Here is a 20,486-nt window from a genome sequence, read left to right as displayed (position 1 = left end):
GGGCCGCCATGGAGCAAAAACGTGGTTACAGAGCACGGATCCATATGGATCCTCAGGATTTTTGCATTGGGTCACCCCAAATTCACCATCAGATCACATAGCATGTTGAGGGCTACAGCCTGCATCAAAACTTTACACACGCACTGTTGTGTGGGGCCACAATGGCGCAAAAACGTGGTTATAAAGCCCGGATCCTCTTGGATCCTTGGGATTTTTGCATTGGGTCACCCCAAATTCACCATCAGATTACATAGCATGTCCATTGCTACAGCCTGCACCAAAAAAATGACGCACCCACTCTTGTGTGGGGCTGCCATGGCACAAAAACGTGGTTACAAAGCACGGATCCACATGGATCCTCAGGATTTTTGCATTGGGTCACCCCAAATTCACCATCAAATCACATAGCATGTCTAGGCTACAGCCTGCACCTTAAAAACCATGCACCCACTGTTGTTTGGGGCCGCCCTGGCACAAAAACGTGGTTACAGAGCACGGATCCACATGGATCCTCAGCATTTTTGCAGTGGGTCACCTCAAATTCAACATCAGATCACATAGCATGTCTAAGGCTACAGGCTGCAGCAAAAAAAACCATGCACCCACTATTGTGTGGGGCCGCCATGGCGCAAAAACGTGGTTACAAAGCACGGATCCACATGGATCCGCGGGGTTTTGCATTGGGTCACCCCAAATTCACCATCAGATTACATAGCATGTCCATTGCTACAGCCTGCACCAAAAAAAACACGCACCCACTCTTGTGTGGGGCTGCCATGGCACAAAAACGTGGTTACAAAGCACGGATCCACATGGATCCTCAGGATTTTTGTAGTGGGTCACCTCAAATTCACCATCAGATGACATAGCATGTCTAGGGCTACAGTCGACACCAAAAAAACCACGCACCCACTGTTGTGTGGGGCCGCCATGGCGTATAAACGTGGTTTCAAAGCACGGATCCACATGGATCATCAGGATTTTTGCATTGGGTCACCCCAAATTCACCATCAAATCACATAGCATGTCTAGGCTACAGCCTGCACCTTAAAAACCATGCACCCACTGTTGTTTGGGGCCACCATGGCGCAAAAACCGTGGTTACAAAGCACGGATCCACATGGATCCTCGGGATTTTTGCATTGGGTCACCCCAAATTCAACATCTAATAACATAACATGTCCATGGCTAAACCCTGCACCATAAAAACCACGCTCCCACTGTTGTGTGGGGCCGCAATGGCGCAAAAACGTGGTTACCAAGCACGGATCCACATGGATCCTCAGCATTTTTTGCATTAGAACCCAAAATTCACTGTCACATCACATAGCATGTCTAAGGCTACAGGCTGTAGCAAAAAAACCACTCACCCACTGTTGTGTGGGGCCACAATGGCGCAAAAAAGTGGTTACAAAGCACGGATCCACATGGATGCTCAGGACTTTTGCACTGGGTCACCCCAAATTCACCATCAGATCATAGCATGCCCAGGGCTACAGCCTGCACCAAAAAAAACCATGCACCCACTGTTGTGTGTGGCCGCAATGGCGCAAAAACATGGTTAAAGTGCACGCATCCACATGGATCCTCAGCATTTTTGCAGTGGGTCACCTCAAATTCAACATCAGATCACATAGCATGTCTAAGGCTACAGGCTGCAGCAAAAAAAACCATGCACCCACTATTGTGTGGGGCCGCCATGGCTCAAAAACGTGGTTACAAACCACGGATCCACATGGATCCGCGGGGTTTTGCATTGGGTCACCCCAAATTCACCATCAGATTACATAGCATGTCCATTGCTACAGCCTGCACCAAAAAAAACACGCACCCACTCTTGTGTGGGGCCGCCATGGCGCAAAAACGTGGTTACAAAGCACGGATCCACATGGATCCTTTGGATTTTTGCATTGGGTCACCCCAAATTCACCATCAGATCACATAGCATGTCTAAGGCTACAGGCTGCACCAAAAAACCCGCGCACCCACTATTGTGTGGGGCCGCCATGGCGTATAAACGTGGTTTCAAAGCACGGATCCACATGGATCATCAGGATTTTTGCATTGGGTCACCCCAAATTCACCATCAAATCACATAGCATGTCTAGGCTACAGCCTGCACCTTAAAAACCATGCACCCACTGTTGTTTGGGGCCGCCATGGCGCAAAAACCGTGGTTACAAAGCACGGGTCCACATGGATCCTTAGCATTTTTTGCATTAGAACCCCAAATTCACCGTCACATCACATAGCATGTCTAAGGCTACAGGCTGCACCAAAAAACCCACGCACCCACTATTGTGTGGGGCCGCCATGGCGCAAAAACGTGGTTACAAAGCACGGATCCACATGGATCCGCGGGATTTTGCATTGGGTCACCCCAAATTCACCATCAGATTACATAGCATGTCCATTGCTACAGCCTGCACCAAAAAATGACGCACCCACTCTTGTGTGGGGCTGCCATGGCACAAAAACGTGGTTACAAAGCACGGATCCACATGGATCCTCAGGATTTTTGTAGTGGGTCACCTCAAATTCACCATCAGATGACGTAGCATGTCTAGGGCTACAGTCGACACCAAAAAAACCACGCACCCACTGTTGTGTGGTGCCGCCATGACGTATAAACGTGGTTTCAAAGCACGGATCCACATGGATCATCAGGATTTTTGCATTGGGTCACCCCAAATTCACCATCAAATCACATAGCATGTCTAGGCTACAGCCTGCACCTTAAAAACCATGCACCCACTGTTGTTTGGGGCCACCATGGCGCAAAAACCGTGGTTACAGAGCACGGATCCACATGGATCCTCGGGATTTTTGCATTGGGCTACCCCAAACTTACCGTCAGATCACATGTCTGTGGCCACAGCATGAACCACAAAAATCATACATCCACTGTTTCCTTCAGAATATTTTTCTTCTTGTTTTCCTCCTCTAAAAACTACGTGCGTGTTATGGTTGGGTGCGTGTTATCGAGCGAAAAATACGGCAGTTTCCATTATTTTATTTATTTTTATTTTACTTGTGTGTCAATAGGTAGAATTCTTGTCTTTGTATTAAAGCCTTAGTAAACAATTTATAATTTAAAAAGAAAGAAAGACAGAAGAAGAAGAAAGAAAGAAAGAAAGGAAGAAAGAAAGAAAGCAGGCATATAGAGCTATATGGAGAATTTATTCTATGGTCTGAACCCCTTCATGCATTAATTACACTTAAGGATGCTGGTTATATGAGATTGGTTACCCCACTTTTCCAAAGGGGCAGAGGTAACCACCCTCACCACCATGGCTGCAAGTGGAGCAGCCCAGAGGCTTTGAGGGCACCATTAGAAGTCCTCAAGGGCGCCATTACAACATAAAAGTAATTGTGCCCATGACTGCCACATTGGTGACACTTGCTTTTGCATGTCCTTTTTTGCCTACTAACATTTACTCAAGCTTTTAGAGAACCATGTGAATCACCATACAACATACTGAGAAACAAAATTGAATAGCCAAAAATATGACTGGAAAAAAGTGGCAAATCCAGTGTAAACACCCTCTGAGCCAACTCCACCAGCACAAACTGCCACATGCAGTCTCACTTTGATTTAGTTTTGCTTCAGATCCCTTTGATGGGCCAAACAGAGGGTTTTTTAGAGAGAGATGTCTCTCCGGCAAATTACAATGCTAGTCTTGTTCCACAAGACAGCAACACAGGGGCATGCTTTGTCAGTCACATGTGCTCGCCTGAGGAAGCGACTCCAAATAACACACAGTATTGAAAGAAGAATAAAAGAAGCTGCAAAACAGGAGGTAATTGTCACCCTTTGTGGATCTAGCCCGGCTAGCAGTTTGGGCAGGCATTATGCAGGCCTGTTATTGGATGCTCACTCAATCAAGGCATAAGAAAATGGTCTTCCTTGTAGTTTACAAGCCTTGTGGAGTAGCCATGCTTTTTTATTCAGACTTGCACTAGGTCAAAACAACTAACAGTTTTGCGCAAACATTTTCAGCAGTGCCATAAAATCTCTCTTACTTTATTAAAATTTTATTTTCAGTACACCTTGTGAAAAGGTTAGGAACAGAAGAAGAGCTGTCTGCTAAATCAGTCCAAAGGCCTATCTAGGCCACATTCACACTATACATTAAAGAACTATGATACCACTTTACATTAATGGCTTCCTTCAAAGAATCCTGGGAGCTGTAGTTTGTTGAGGATGCTGAGAATCGTTAGGAGGCCCCTGTTCCCATCAGTGATCTACAATTCACAGAGTTCCCAAGATGGATTTTTTTTAAAAAAAAAGATATTTATTGAATTTTTTTTGAATATAATAAAAAATAAAAAATAAACATACAAAATAATAAGCAGTTAAAAACACACATTAATTTTCAATAACATAACTTCCATACCCTTATTTCCTCCGACCTCCTCATACTTCCCTTCTTTGTATTCCATTTCAGTTTGTTAGTTCAGCAAATCCTTACCATTAAACTTTTACCCATTTATAATCCTTTTTTCATATCTCCTAAAGCATTACAGCTGGAAACCGCTTAGTTTCTATCCAACATCTTTCTAACATTCATTAATTTTACAGTATTTCTTTAAGTAGTCTTTAAATTTCTTCCAGTCTTCTTTCACCGACTCTTCTCCCTGGTCTCGGATTCTGCCAGTCATCTCAGCCAATTCCATGTAGTCGATCACCTTCATCTGCCATTCTTCTAGGGTGGGTAGATCTTGTGTCTTCCAATACTTAGCGATGAGTATTCTTGCTGCTGTTGTAGCATACATAAAAAAAATTCTGTCCTTCTTTTGCACCAATTGGCCGACAATGCCCAGGAGAAAGGCCTCTGGTTTCTTCATGAAGGTATATTTAAATACCTTTTTCAATTCATTATATATCATTTCCCAGAAAGCCTTAATCCTAGGGCACGTCCACCAAAGGTGAAGAATGTACCTTCAGTTTCCTTACATTTCCAACATTTATTATCGGGCAAATGATAGATTTTTGCAAGCTTGACTGGGGTCATGTACCACCTGTATATCATTTTCATAATATTCTCTCTTAAGGCATTACATGCCGTAAACTTCATACCTGTGGTCCATAACTGTTCCCAGTCAGCAAATATAATATTTGTCCAACATCTTGTGCCCATTTAATCATAGCAGATTTCACCGTTTCATCCTGAGTATTCCATTTCAACAGCAAGTTATACATTCTTGACAGATTCTTAGTTTTGGGTTCTAACAGTTCTGTTTCTAATTTTGACTTTTCCACCTGAAAGCCAATTTTCTTATCCAAATTGTATACCTCCATTATCTGATAATAATGGAGCCAGTCTCTCACTTTATCCTTTAATTTTTCAAAACTCTGCAATTTCAATTTATCTCCTTCTTGCTCCAAAATCTCACAATATATCGGCCATTTGGCCTCCATGTTGAGCCTTTTCAAAGCTTTTGCTTCCATTGGTGACAGCCACCTTGGGGTCCCAAGATGGATTATTAAACCACTCTGCAAATTATAGTTCTGAGGGAATAAGGATCTCCTAGCAACCCTCAGCACCCTTTACAGCTCTCAGAATTCTTTTGGAGAAGCCATGACTGTTTAAAGTGGTATGAAAGTGTTTTAAATGTATGGTGTGCATGTGGCCTTACTCTAGCACTGTCTCTTCTTCCACAGTGGCCAAAGATATGTTTTTCGGGTGGCCCACAAGTTGACCTCCTCACCTGAGGACATGGACACGATGCTTGCCACAGTTTGGCTCACAACATACTCATCTTGGCTTACTCATGCTTGCTGTGTGTGTGTGTGTGTGTGTGTGTGTGTGTGTGTGTGTTAGTCCAGCTTGGTTACTGCATCTTTGCAAAAGGAGATAGTACCCAATGTCTTGAATAAAGAGGCAGTGTGGCAGCTCCTAAAAAAGCCCGTTCTAGATTGTGAGGTATTTGACAACTACTGCCTTGGAGGTAAGATGCATGAGAAAGATGCATGAGAGGGTGGTGGTGGATGGCTTTTGCTGGGAGAAGACTGGGGAGTATAAGTAAGCCTGTTGCTCTTGGTCTTAGCAACTTTAGATCCCTTTGCCATGGTATCCTCCTGGACCACACCATGAGTTGGGAGTTGGTGGCACAGTCTTGCAGTCGTTCCACTGCTACTTATGGGATTGAGCTCAGAGAATTGTGTTGGGGAATTGTGTGTCCAAACCACTGAGACTCTTGGGCTTTGAATCCGTGCAACAGGGTGAGCTCCCGTTGCTCTGTCCCAGCTTCTTCCAACCTAGCAGTTCGAAAGCACACCAGAGCAGGTAGATAAATAGTTACCGCTGCAGCGGGAAGGTAAACGGTGTTTCTGTGTGCTCTGGCTTCTGTCACAGTGTTCCGATGTGCCAGAAGCAGTTTAGTCATCCTGGCCACATGACCCGGAAAGCTGTCTGTGGACAAATGCCAGCTCCCTTGGCCTGAAAGCAAGATGAGCACCGCGACCCCATAGTCGCCTTTGACTGGACTTAACCTTCCAGGGGTCCTTTACCTTTTACCTTTGCCCCCTGCTACTTATGGGATTGAGTTCAGAGAATTGTCTTGGGGAATTGTGTGTCTACTCCCTGGAAGTGTTGTTGTGGGATGCTGCAAATGGCTATTTTGTCCCATTCCCACACTGCACACCCAACCCGGTGCTGTTTAATATCTATATAAAGCCACTAAGAACTATCACTAGAAGATTTGGGACATGGGCTACATTCACACTATATATTTGAAGCACTATGAAATCACTTTGAACTGTCATAGTTTCTCCCCAATAATTCTCGGAGCTATAGTTTGTTAGGAACTGCCCCTGCCGCCCCCAATATTCCCCTCCCACAGACTGTGGAATTGATTGTAAAACCACTCTGGAACTTGTAGCTCTGGGAGGAGAATATAGAGTCTCCTAACAACTCTCAGCACCTACAACCCCTAAGATTATTTGAGGAAAAGCCATGACTGTTTAAAGTGGTATCATGGTGTTTTAAATGTATGGTGTGAATGTGGTCATGGTGCCATCAGTATACAGTACTGTGAAACCGAGTTCTATTTCACTGTGACATCTGAATCAAGAGACACTGTGACTGTTTTGAACCAGTGCCTGAGTGCCAACAGACTGGATCCTGATAAGATGGAGACTGTGGGTGAGTGGTTCCCAGGTCTGGATGTTGAGGAGTTTATCAATTCTGGTAAACAGGTATGTGTTTTGGGGTGATGCTCTTCCTCTTCCTTCTCACTGCTACCAGCTGCTTGCTTGCCAGGCAGAAAGCAGGTGAGCAATCAAATCAAGCCATCTACAGCTCTTCATTCTCACCACCACTGTCTGGGCCACAGCAAGAAGTAGGAAAACGAGCTAGCAAGTTGCCATAGTGAATAGAAGGAGCAGCTTTAGGTGCTCCTACCAGTGGTCCTCTTTTTATGGTGTGAACCCTCAAGACGTTGCCTTGATCATGTAGACCTTTGACACTAGCCCTGCCTCTCTCACTGTTATTTCTCATAACTGGTAATTAAGCTAGTGTGTCCTAGTGGTTAGAGTGTCAGACAAGGGTCTGGGAGACCAGAGTTCAAATCCCCAGATCACTGGTGACTGTGGCCCACTAGTTGCCTTTCAGACTAACCTACCTCACAGGGGTGTTGTGAGGATAAAATGGGGAGAGGGGACCATATACATCATCTTGAACCAATTGGAGGAAAGGTGGGATAGAAATTTAATGATGTATAAAATAATTTAGAGGCATATACTGCCTTTGAGGCTGAAGTTTCTATGGAGTCTTTGTGCCTAGCAGCCATTGGCAGGCTAATCTTCCATGAATCTGTCTAGCCCCCTTTTAAAAGTCAATGTTTACTTATTGATGTGCATTGCCCTTCCTTGCTATCAATCTCAGCTAACTTCACTTGCCCTCAGCATTTGCCCATAGCCAGACTGACTGACCTACATTGTGCTTCGCACCCCATCCACTGTGTGACATCCAAGTGGACACCAAATAATTCATGTGTGGTTTTTCCTGTGGCTCTTTTTATTTTTGTTTTAGATTGAGTTCCCAGTTTTATATTTTTAGTTATGTTCTTATATTTCTATGGATAAGAACAATTTTAAAAAGATGTGTAAAAGAAAAACAACACCACCACCTACCAGCAGAGGCAGCTAAAAACAGAGAAAGCTAAAAACAGAGGAGACGGGTCAGATGGTCACCTGTTGAAAAGCCTAAAATGCCTGAGCAAGCAGGTAGATCATTTGGCACTAAAATTATAACAGTGCAGGTGCCTGAGAACATGTGATTCCATTGTTAAAACATCTACACTGGCTGCCCATCTACTACTGAGCCAAGTTGACGGTCCTTTCATTAACTGACAAAGCCCAGAACAACTTGGGTCCTGACTCCTGGGTACCTCAGGGAGCGCCTGAACGCTTTTTGCCCCAGCTCTGTCACTAAGATCATCTGCAGGAATGTCCTTGGTCATTCCCCAGGTTGGTGAGGCTCATCTAACAACAGCAAGAAACTGAGCCTTGAGTGTCATTGGCCCAGTCCTGTCAAATACTCAGCCACTGGAGATTCAGCAGGTGCCTCCTGTGCCAACCTTTAAATGCCTGCTGAAAGCTCTTCTATTCCGTCAGGCTTACGTAGGCAATAAAACAAATAATCCTTTTTCATCCCAATGACCACATTCCTCTATGGGCAAGCTTCTGGGCCACAGAGGCAAAAGCGGGCAGAGAAACAGGTGAGAGGCTACATTGTCAGATACTTCTATGCATGCATCCACGCACATGCACACACACACACACACACACAAACACACCCTCCATCCAGACAAGCAAGAAGCATTATCAGAGTTCAAGAAGACACAAAAAAGCACAACTGGTGAGAGGTGCAGCCTCAGAAATATACATGGCCTGGGCAGAGTCCCAGGGGCCAGTAAGATACAAGATTCTCCACCCATACTATACTATCATTCCAGAAACAGGATGCTGCCACAGAGATGGTTCTATTCAGCACCACTGAACCTAGCTTGGTATTGTTGACACTGACTGGCAGCATCTCTCCAGGGTGATGACTGTTCAGCTGGCATAAACCCAATATAAGTTTGTCATGCGGACACATCATCAGATTTTTAAGATGGGAAAACTCCCCTGATCCCTGATCAGTGGAAATGCTGGCTGGGGCTGATGGGACTGGAGTCCAACAACATCTAGAGGGCTGCAATTTTCTCATTCCCAAGTTAAAGAAATATGCATGTTTCATTTCTGTCCCACTGTTGTCTTCGGCAAAAATATTTTTGCAGAACCCCTAGATCCACTAATCAGAATGGTGCAAAAGACTCAAAATTAAAGGATTCTCACACCAGCATTTGTAATAGTATCAGAACAAAATGAGACTCACAGTCCTTCCATGTAAAACAACACTCATGATACCTCAATCTTCTTTCATTTCAGCAATTTAATTTAGGGGAGGAAGGGAGTCATTTTGTTATTAAACAACTGAGAGTCAGAAATCCTTGACAATCTACTGCAAATCATCCAGAGAATCTCCCAGCAGATCCCGATCTATCATTTGCCAATCCCTACAGTGCAGGCAATGATTGTTCCCTCTTATTGCTTTCAGAACTTTGAAACACTCATATCTGGCTGCAGCCTCAGGCCTGGTACAGGACACACATGTTTTTAGTTAAAATAATGCTTCCTTGGAGCACACCATTAGTTAAAAGGTATTCAGAATGACACTTTGTATAAGATAAGGAAGCTTATGCTTATTAAAGGAAGCACAATTTTTATAGGAAAGAGTTATGTAGACCTAACTACGGTAACTAGTTGGAGAAACAAAGAAGTCATGCTTGCCCCTTAGTTCTCAGGAGGTAGATCCAAGATGACCTCGTGCCTTGAGATCCAGAGTAAGTGTGCTGAGGAGGAGGAAGTTGTAAACAGAATGCAACCTAAGACATATCAGTCTAAACCTCAAAGGATAGAGAGAAGCCAGCATAGAGGTTAAAGATACAGGGATAGTCTGGGAATCTAGAGTTCCCTTACTCTGTTTAAACCCCATGAAAGCCCTTTTCTGCCAGCTGAACAGCACTCAAACTTCTCTAAGATGCAAAACTCATCAGAAACTTACTGAGGCTCCCCAGCTGCTTAATGATGGCGGCTAAAGTGCTGTTGGTCACACATTCCAGCTCACTGGTAACCCCATCTGGAAGGGCTCCACGGCAGAGGTGACGAGGTTCTATGTTTCTCTTCACCAACGGCATCTTGGAAGGGAATCAGCAGGGCTTCACCTTGGATAAAGGGTAGAAGAGATTACAGAGACCAATTCAGTTTTCTTGTAAGAATTTTTGTGTCAATGGACATTACACTTCACAAAGATTTCATAAGCAAAATGGAAAACAAACAAACCAGGGTCTCTCCCAGAGGAGGTGACATTCTGAAACTGGTGTTGAGGAGGAGAAGAGAAGGAAAGAAAGCCAAGGCAAGGCAAGGCAAACAAGGGACAAGAACAGAGAAGCACAGGAAGTTGCCTTACACCAAATTCTATGATTCCATGACTGAATAAAGTTTTCACTCTTGGGGGCCCTAAATAGCAACTTGCCCCTCTCCAATTATAAAGCAACAACAACCCACAGTAAAATTTGCAGAACAAAATATATAAACAAGGAGGGATTCTTTTTATTTTATCTATATTATTTATTAAATTTCTACACCACCCTTTATCTGAAGATTACAGGGTGGTTTATAATATAAAAACACAAAAGTATATAGCATAATAACAAATGAAAACCATACCCCCAAAAGCACTAGCATCAGCATTCCACTCTCTGTGACAACATTTATTTAGCCACAAACACTATGGGGGTGTGTGGGGGTTTTTTTTTGGGGGGGGGGGATGCCTGGATGATGTTCCAGAAAAGCTGCTACAAAGTTTCCCGAACGCCTTGTATGCAGGAATCCACTTCTGCTTGCTTCCTAGGCTTGTTTCTGCGTCGCCACAGAAGAAATATAGTGGTACCTCTAGTTAAGAACTTAATTCGTTCCGGAGGTCCGTTCTTAACCTGAAACTGTTCTTAACCTGAGGTACCACTTTAGCTAATGGGGCCTCCCGCTGCTGCTGCGCCGCCATGCGATTTCTGTTCTTATCCTGAAGCAAAGTTCTTAACCCGAAGTACTATTTCTGGGTTAGCAGAGTCTGTAACCTGAAGTGTCTGTAACCTGAAGCTTCTCTAACCCGAGGTACCACTGTATTACTGAGGAAGAAGTAAACTGAGCATAAGCAGCACATTCTGTGTGTACACACAAAAGAATGAATATATGTTATGAATTTAGAAAGCAGGTGGGTATAAATCACCTAACAGAACCATCTGGGATATTCAGAACACACAGAGTTATGGGGAAAGGTGAATGACTTGAGCTCTTCAGAGTTGCCATGGCACACATTTATTGAGGTGGCAGAATTTAATTTTTCTTGGCTGACAACTCAAGAGTGCCTGGATTCAGAATTCTGTTTTGTTTTTAGCACACACCACCCCTATTAGACTGGACTCACAACAAGAATTTAGTGTGTGCTTTGAGTGGACACAGCTGCATTTTACTGGATTTGCCTTGATATGCTCATTGTGGCTTTCCCTAGGTACAAAGAAGAAGAAGAAGAAGAGTTTGGATTTGATATCCCGCCTTTCACTCCCCTTCAGGAGTCTCAAAGCGGCTAACATTCTCCTTTCCCTTCCTCCCCCACAACAAACACTCTGTGAGGTGAGTGGGGCTGAGAGACTTCACAGAAGTGTGACTGGCCCAAGGTCACCCAGCAGCTGCATGTGGAGGAGCGGAGACTCAAACCCGGTTCCCCAGATTACAAGACTACCGCTCTTAACCACTACACCACACTGGCTCTCCAGTGTGGAATTGATGCACACTTTTCATTTTGTGAATTGTGCTTCAAAAGGATCTGTTTAGTACATTTGGTGTGCATTTCTTCATCCGGAATGTGTGCTGAATCCCAAAATCTTTGCCACTTTTTCGCTCATTTTGAAGTGAACTATTGTCCATCACTAAACAAGAACCCAGCTGCTTAAACGGATGATGAGTGGCATATAAATTGCGCTGTCAATTCTGCAATAGCCTGTGGGCAATGAATGCACTGCATTAGCTGCTATCATCATTACACACATTGGCAGGAATCTGAGGAACTGCTGAAGAATCAAGTGACATTTAATTTCCTGATGGGCTCAATAAGACACTAGGGAACGTTGTGTTAAACAAGTTTTAATGAACTTATTTCCCAGGCTTCCCCCTGCCTTTATTTTTTTTACCCATAATTCCGTTCCATTTCTCTATTAATCTTTAAAACAAAAAACCCTCAAAATACTGTTAAACACTACACTTAGGGGTTCCAGACACTGTTAAACACTACACTTAGGGATTCCAGATTCTGTTTGCTTGCAATGAAGGTCAGCAGAGACTGTGGTGTCTTTAGGATATATGGGGTTGTTGGTTTTTACACCTATATACAACCTGAGCATAGTGTGGAGGGGCTCACAGCATTAACACCCCAATAGATCCTGCTTTTCTGTTAGTTAAAGCTTTGGGTCCAGCACAGAGCAAGCAGGTCCCTGTGTTTCCAGCCTGCTTCCACCTGAGCACACTCACACTACTTTGGCTATTGCTCTCCTACGTAGCAGCTAGGTGGGTGGGGTGGAGGAAAGGTCCACCTGTTAGCACCATCACCCAGTTGTAGCTCTTGCAACCTAGCCCATCATTTTGAGATGCTGATGAGGACCCTTAAGTGACCTGCAAAGGCCACTGCCTTACAGTGGTACCTCAGGTTACAAACGCTTCAGGTTACAGACTCTGCTAACCCAGAAATAGTACCTTGGGTTAAGAACTTTGCTTCAGGATGAGAACAGAAATCGCATGGTGGTGGCGCAGCGGCAGCGGGAGGCCCCATTAGCTAAAGTGGTACCTCAGGTTAAGAACAGTTTCAAGTTAAGAATGGACCTCCGGAATTAAGGAATTAAGTACTTAACCCGAGGTACCACTGTACAAAGAAAACTGAGTAGTCCAGCAACCCCCCTCTTTTAAATTCTAAACCCAACGGGATACATGACCCCAATAATTGGAAGTGACTCAGGACATCATGCAGGCTGACATCCCAAATCTACAATACCTATTAAAATGTGTGTTCTCTCCCCCAATATGTATCTAAATCTGTATTTCCTTCCCCCTCAAAATAAAAAGGAAAGTTGGAAGCTGCCTTAGCTTCCAAGTCAGAGCACTAGTCCATCTAGCTCAGTATTCTATACACTGGCTGGCAGTAGCTCCCCATGCTCAGAGTAAGGCCATCAGAGTAAGGCCAGGAACGTCTCCATCCAACAGGAAATCTCCCATTTCTGTGGCTGCTATGGTGGTGGGCAGGCCTTATCCTGCAAAGCCACCCTCCGCTTAAGGTAAGTGGTATTCCAAGCCTACCTGGAGATGCCACTGGGTATTGAACCTGAGACCTTCTACATGCAAAGTAAATGCTTGACTAGGGAGCTATGGCAAAATCTTCTGTCAGGAACTTAAAAAGTTGTCTTGTTCTATGTTAGACCAGTGGTCCATCCAGCTCAGTACTGCCTACACCAGCGTTTTCCAAACTTTTTAAGTTGGTGACACACTTTTTAGACATGCATCATTTCACGACACAGTAGTTCAGTTTTACTAGCAAACCGAAGGTTAAACTAACCCCTTTCCAGCTCTGGGAAGATTGTGGGGAGTGTTCATGAGACACACCTACATGCTGCAGCTGACACACTAACACAGTGGTTTTCAACCAGTATGCTGTGGCACCCTGGGGTACCTTGAATGATGGTCAAGGGTGCCACGGGCAACACTGGCCTCTGTCCCTCTTTCTTTCCCTCCCTCCTGTGATGCCCTATTGCATCTCTGTCTCCCAAAGGCTTGCACAGCTGTTTGTTGCAGCAGCCCTGGCTACAAACTCCCCAGGCAAATGGTGAATCCCAGGTCCCTGTGGGGCAGTGTGAGGAGGCACTTCTCTTTGGGGCAAGGGAGGCAGCTCAGAGATCAGGGGCAGCAGCTGCAGCTGCCCAGAGGACTCCCAAGGAGAGGAGAGGAAGATGAGGGAACACTCCACAAGGGAGGGTGTTTGAAAAGGGGTGAGGGGCTGCCAGCTCTGCAGGCAAGGGAGTCCCACAGGGGTGCCACAGAAAGAATGCAGTTGGTCAAAGGAGCTGTGGACTCAAAAAGGTTGAGGACCTCTGCACTAACATGTCACAACACACAGTTTGGAAAACTCTGGCTTACACTGATTAGCAGTGGCTCTCCAGAGTTTCAGGCAGGCGTCCTTCGTCATTCTACTTGGAGATGATGTCAACTGAGTGATCGGGGGCTATATACCAAATCATACCTAAGCTTTCTTATTAGAGATCAAACATGTCTAATTACTGGAGGACAAACTTTTCTAGATTTCTTATCAAGCCTATTTTCATGACCTGGCCATTCCTGCACCCATTTATTTTGAATTTCTGATGGCATGCTGCTCAGATAGTATGGAAAGGATAGGGAGGGTAAGGGAGAGCCCGAGAAAGCATTTCACAAGCTACTTGAATTAGTGGCATGATTAAGGGAACTGGAACAGAAGAGCTACAGACTCCACCTGCCAATTAAATGCCAGCATTCTGTTATGAAATGAACTTGCAAACGCTGGTCTAGAAAAGAATGAATGCAAGGAAGGAATTTGGTTTAGCAAAATGATGGCCAAGATGAAAAGGCAGCACTGGGTCTTCATCCAATACCCAGTGAACTTGGAAGGAATGGTACAAGTGCCTTGGGACAAGGCCACTGGGGAAGAATGGAATTGTTGCAGCAGTTCCCATTCAGTGCGCCACCTCCCCATTAACCATCTCAAGCAATAATATTGAAAGATCATCACGGCTGAAGGCAGAGCTAATCAGGTCCCATTCATCCACTTGCTCATAATTTAACAGCTTTGCCAAAAATATATGGTGGAGCCTCCCACTATAAATCAAGGCAATTTAGAACTGGGTTGGGGAAATTTCACATAGTTTTGCAATTCTAGTCCAGTCTATTTATCTTCCCATCACTTGAACTTTCTTTGAATGTAAATTGATATTTATTTTATTTTTTGTTATGATAACATTTTAAAAACAGAATAGTGCATATATTTCTTATACATCCTACATTGTGAAGTTTTGTCAATGTATTTTAAAAACTTTTTTTAAAAAATTAGTATTATTTTGTAATAATAATTTTTATTAGTTTTCAATTACAATCCAATAATAGCCTCATTATAACAGTACCAATTTATAATACAATTATTAATACCAATCATTCAAATACCGGATTATATAATTTAGATAAAGTGCCCTCCCCCGCATGCTCGATTTGATGGCTTGATTATTCGCTTTATTTCTGCGTTCCAAAATCTTATTAATTTCCATTACATTCCAGGCATAATAATAATCCCTTATACAACTAAAATATTAATAACTTCTATTTGTGTTGACACTTTAATGATTTACAAAACTACAAGTGAGGAACTCAAACTATATCCTTGTTCTTCCTGTGAGTGGCAATTATTCTGTCCATGGTGTTTCTTCCTGTCCTTGTAAGATGTTATGTCTTTCTTTCTCCCGGTTGTTGATGTCATCCATCATGCCTTGGGAAGAGCTATCCCACTGTTGTTCTAGAAATTTCTCCATCGCTCTGTCCCACTTTGTTGTTTTGCAACTTTAACAACAGCTGCAAAAGTCACTCTGTCCCAATAAATAACCTATTTTCACCATTTCCCCTCTCAGTCTGGGAAGAAGAGCGGTCTGTCGAACTGCAGATGACTTAATAAAGAACCTTCTCAGTTCCTTGGCAGTTCACAGACTCCTTTCATTCTTCCTTCCAACTGAAGATATACGAGCAATTATACTTCCAATTAAATTAAATCCTCTTAGCATTATTCAGTTCACTCCATAAATAATAAAAGATAGGGAAAAGTCAGCTCTAAGTTTCAATTGTATACCTTTTGCAAAATAGAGCTACCCTCCCCTTTCCCCCTTTTTACACACATAGTTCTGTTTGATGCTATATTCCATATTTATAATCCAATTTCTTCCATCCTTGCTTGTACAAATATAATTTGAACATTCAGAGGAGGGTTGCCGAATCATAAGTGTAGAGAATAAAACTTTAAATAAAGAAACTGTAGGCTCCCCCCTCCATCTTTTGCGCCGAATGAAGTCTTAAGTTCAAACCCTAAAGTCCTTGCAGTTGGTTTTGTTCCATAGTTTGTGATCTCATCTTTTCTAACATGCGCCTGTACTTTAGTCCAATTAAACTCTATTTACCAGGAGAACCTCTGCTTCTTAATGGCGGTGTTGGAGGGTTTTTAGCTTTTGCACTCAGCACCTCCCTGCCCACACATTCCATGCCGGAGCGAGAGCCACGTACCAAGATGAACTGCAAGTGAAGCCCGTTCTCCCTGTCCCTGGGGGGAACTTGCAAGGATAATTACCCTCAATCATTCTTGTTTTTCCTTCACCAACGATCTTCCACTGTCGTGGGGAATACCTCCATTAAGGCAGAGTGGAACCAGAAGCCAAATATTAGTATTATTTTAAGAATCATCACATGTACATTCTAAGGGGGGGGGAGTACCCCATACCTAGCAAAACCAACAAAATTTTCCTAGAGGATGTTTCAAAGACATATTATGAAAAGCTATTAGTATATAAAGTCTTTAACATCTTGGGGTCAGTTTACCTTTGAGATTGCCTGACCCTATATATGCCCATTCAACTGCTTTGATTGCTGGCACTGGCACTGTTATGGGTGCCACATAATACCTGTTCCACATTTGTAAGAAAATGCTCTTTTAGTGTTGCAGCACCTACACTTTAGAACTTCCTGCCTACTGACAACTGGCAAGGCACCTTCACTGTACTCTTTTAGGTACCTGCCTAAGACATTCTTGTTTCGACAAGCCTACCTAGCTGTTTAGAAAGTTGATGCAAGTTTTTATGTTATATAATCTATTGTTACATTTAACTTTTTGAAAGTCTTAAATTATTGTTAATTTTTCTTATTGATATTTTTTGTTGCATCTTTTTTGTTAACTGCTTTGAGGGTGGTGTTTTTTTTTTTACAATCAAGTGAAGTATCAATTTTATGAAATAAATTAAATAAATATTCCTGTACATACAACTGTATACAGCGGTAAACCTAACTCTCTCTCTCTCTCTCTCTCTCTCTCTCTCTCTCTCTCTCTCTCACACACACACACACACACACACACACACACACACACATTTTTGCAGCTCTCTTCCATGCAGAGAGTATTCTTTAGACTTTGGGATGATAGAGAAACAGTGAAGGAGCAAAGAGCCAATATAACAGGATGAACATGACTCTACAGCTAGGGCAAATTGTGATTATTAAGGCTCCATTAGCCTCTGCATCACCTAAAACCACTAAATATTTTAACAACTGAATCACTGATAAATCTTTTAACAAGAGAAGGACTACCAATTTTCTTCTACTCTCTGCTTTACCAAGGTCCTGTGAGTACTGGTTAGCAGTAGGAACAGAGTCAGAGTAACTGCTGACTTTTATATTTTCACAAGGTAGAATAGCTCCTGGCTCTTGTTCCCAATACATTTTACTGCTGCCTTCATCAGCATGGTGGCTTCCAGATGCTCTGGACTACAACTCCCATCAGTCCCAGCCAGAACAGCCAGTGGTGAGGGATTATGGGAGTTGTAGGCTAAAATATCTGGCAGGCATTAGGTTAGAGAAGGCTGCCTTACTGAAACAAAAGATATTTGCACACCAGGCAGAGTCTCTTCTATCTTGTTCCAAACTGCAGATTAACCAAAGTTTACACCATTCTCCATGTCATTCTCCCTGCAGAGGTCTATTTTGGGGAGTGTCACCGGTTTGCTTGCACTGGGCACCAAGCCATGAGGATGCTGCAAAGGATGCAGCAACAATGATGAACACAGTCTCTCAGCCTAACCTCCATCACAGCTTTATTGTTTGTGTGTGTGTGTATCCATTATTTTAAAAAGATAAGGACCCCTGGATGGTTAAGTCCAGTCAAAGATGACTATGGGGTTGCAGCACTCATCTTGCTTCAGGCCAAGGGAGCCAGTGTTTGTCCACAGACAGCTTTCCGGGTCATGTGGCCAGCAAGACTAAATGGCTCGCCCCGTCAAACTGCCGACCTTCCGATTGGCAAGTCTAAGAGGCTCAGTGGTTTAGACCACAGCGCCACCCACACCCACATTTACCTTTATATATCCATTATATAACAACCATTACAAAAAGAAAATTAAACAAAACAAAATTCCAGCTTACCCCACTCCTCTCCAGGACAAATCAATCTACAGTGGTACCTCGGGTTACAGACGCTTCGGGTTACAGATGCTTCAGGTTACAAACTCTGCTAACCAGGAAGTGATTGCTCCAGGTTAAGAACTTTGCTCCAGGATAAGAACGGAAATTGCACGCCAGCGGCACAGCGGCAACAGGAATCCTCATTAGCGAAAGCGCACTTCAGGTTAAGAACCGTTTCAGGTTAAGAACGGACCTCTGGAACGAATTAAGTTCTTAACCCGAGGTACCACTATATTTAAGTTTGCCAAAGTCTAGTCCATGATTTCAGTGGTTGTTATTCCACACAGTTATCAGTAAATTATAAAAGGATGCCATATTTCCACACAACCTTCTACATCATTTGTATTATTCAATGCTTGTCATCTCTTTGTTAATTTTTCTGATATAGCAATAAACCATGCATTCTGTTTCCAGCAAGCAATACACAGATGTTCCATCCAATCTTTTCCAATTCTATGCCAGGCATGCTGCTACTAAAACAAGCAATTAATTCTTTATAAGAAAGGTAAAAAGTGCCCTTCTTTAAAAATGGTTAACAATCCCAAACTTGGGGTACATTCTACCCGTTAACCTGTGATACAGCTAATGTTAGTAAATACCCCCTGCCAGAAGGGTTTTACATGCTCACACGTCCACCACATGTGATATGTTGTAACTCTACTATTGCACTCTCTTCAGCACAGTGATGAGATTGTTTTATTAATATTGCTATAGTGTAATGATGTCAAATGCCATTGGTGTAATAATTTAAATGTATTTTCTCATATATGAGTTGATACTGATATTAGTGGTTTTTTAGCCCACAAATTATTCCAATCTACCTCGGCAATCTCTATCTCTAAATCAAATTCCCACTGCTGTTTTACAGAATTACATCCTCCAATTGTTAACTCATTTAATAGTTAATAGAGTATGGATTTTTTTAAAAAAATGTATATTCATTTGCATGTAAAATCAAATTTTCAAATGATGTTAAAGGTCGTGTGGCTTGCGTTTTAACTTCAGAATTTGATATAAAATACACTACTTGATTAGCATAAAGCCAATTTATACTCTGCACTCCAAATTGTCTCATTATTTGTTCAGGTGATATAGTTGAACCATTTTCAAATAAATCAGTTGGCTTATAAAGATCTTTCTCTCTCCATTTCTGAATAACATGCCATTTTCCTGTCATATAAAAAGTAGATGCAGTACAAAAGGTAGCAATGGCGAGATTGAAGGAGCTAATTTAGGTGCCTACATATTCCATTCTTTCAGATCTGCCTGTGCAAATGGATTTACTATGGGATCAAAACTGTTTTTCTTATGTATTAAAAATTGTAAACTTGGTGCTCTATATAACTCTTTCAAAAACCATTTGCAGCCATGTTTTATTATTTGTGTCAACACATTATTCCAAAACGTTTTGAATATGAGTAGCATTGCACTATTTTTGTAAATAAAGTAAAGCAACACACACGCACATCCTCTGAGACTGCTGGTAAATCACAGCTAATCATAATCTGGGTCTTTTACCCTGGTGTACAAAGTTTACTATCTTTTGCCGTTTTTACAATATCTCAATCAAAATACAAATTGGTATAGTCTGAAACAAAAACAAAAACTTTGGTAGAACCATCATTTTCACCAACAACACTCTTCCCATCCATGATAATGTCAGCCTGGACCAGTTTTTGAAATCTATCTTAATATTTCTTATTAATGTCAGAAAATTAGCTTTATGAAGTTTCTTCCAGATTTTTGTTATATTAATTCCAAGATATTTGATTTATTGTGGGCAGATCTTAAAACCTATCTTCTCTCTTAGTTCATCTTGTAAATCAATTGGTACATTCAAACACAACAATTCTGATTTGGTTTTATTAATTGTCAATCCAGTCACTCTACCAAATGCTTTTATTTCCCCAATGGCCTCCGTCAATGACACCTCTGGATCAGAGACAATCAGGCAATATCATCAGCAAATAAATTGAGTGGATAGGATTGACCATTACATCTAATGTAATTGATTTTATTACTGTTTTGCAGAGTGTTTGCAGGTGGTTCTATTGCTAACATGAAAAGTAGCAGTGATAGAGGGCAGCTTTGCTTAGAA

General features: G+C 42.5%; 1 protein-coding gene across 4 annotated transcripts in view; it reads right to left on the bottom strand.

Annotated features, from left to right (window-relative positions):
- The window catches only part of LOC308579137 (actin-binding protein WASF3-like), an 81,587-nt gene that overhangs the window by 37,548 nt on the left and 23,553 nt on the right, over positions 1-20,486 (bottom strand). For all 4 annotated transcript variants that reach the window (XM_081179905.1, XM_081179903.1, XM_081179902.1 and 1 more), the window contains exon 2: positions 10,113-10,272. In XM_081179905.1, coding sequence (XP_081036031.1) covers positions 10,113-10,245 — 133 coding nt within the window. In that variant the 5' untranslated portion in view covers positions 10,246-10,272. The remainder of the gene's footprint in view (positions 1-10,112; positions 10,273-20,486) is intronic.

Source organism: Podarcis bocagei (genome assembly GCF_964188305.1).
Source record: "Podarcis bocagei genome assembly, chromosome: Z".
NCBI lineage: Eukaryota > Metazoa > Chordata > Lepidosauria > Squamata > Lacertidae > Podarcis > Podarcis bocagei.
The sequence above is the reverse complement of the archived record's forward strand: the minus strand, read 5'-3'. Positions and strand labels throughout refer to the sequence as shown.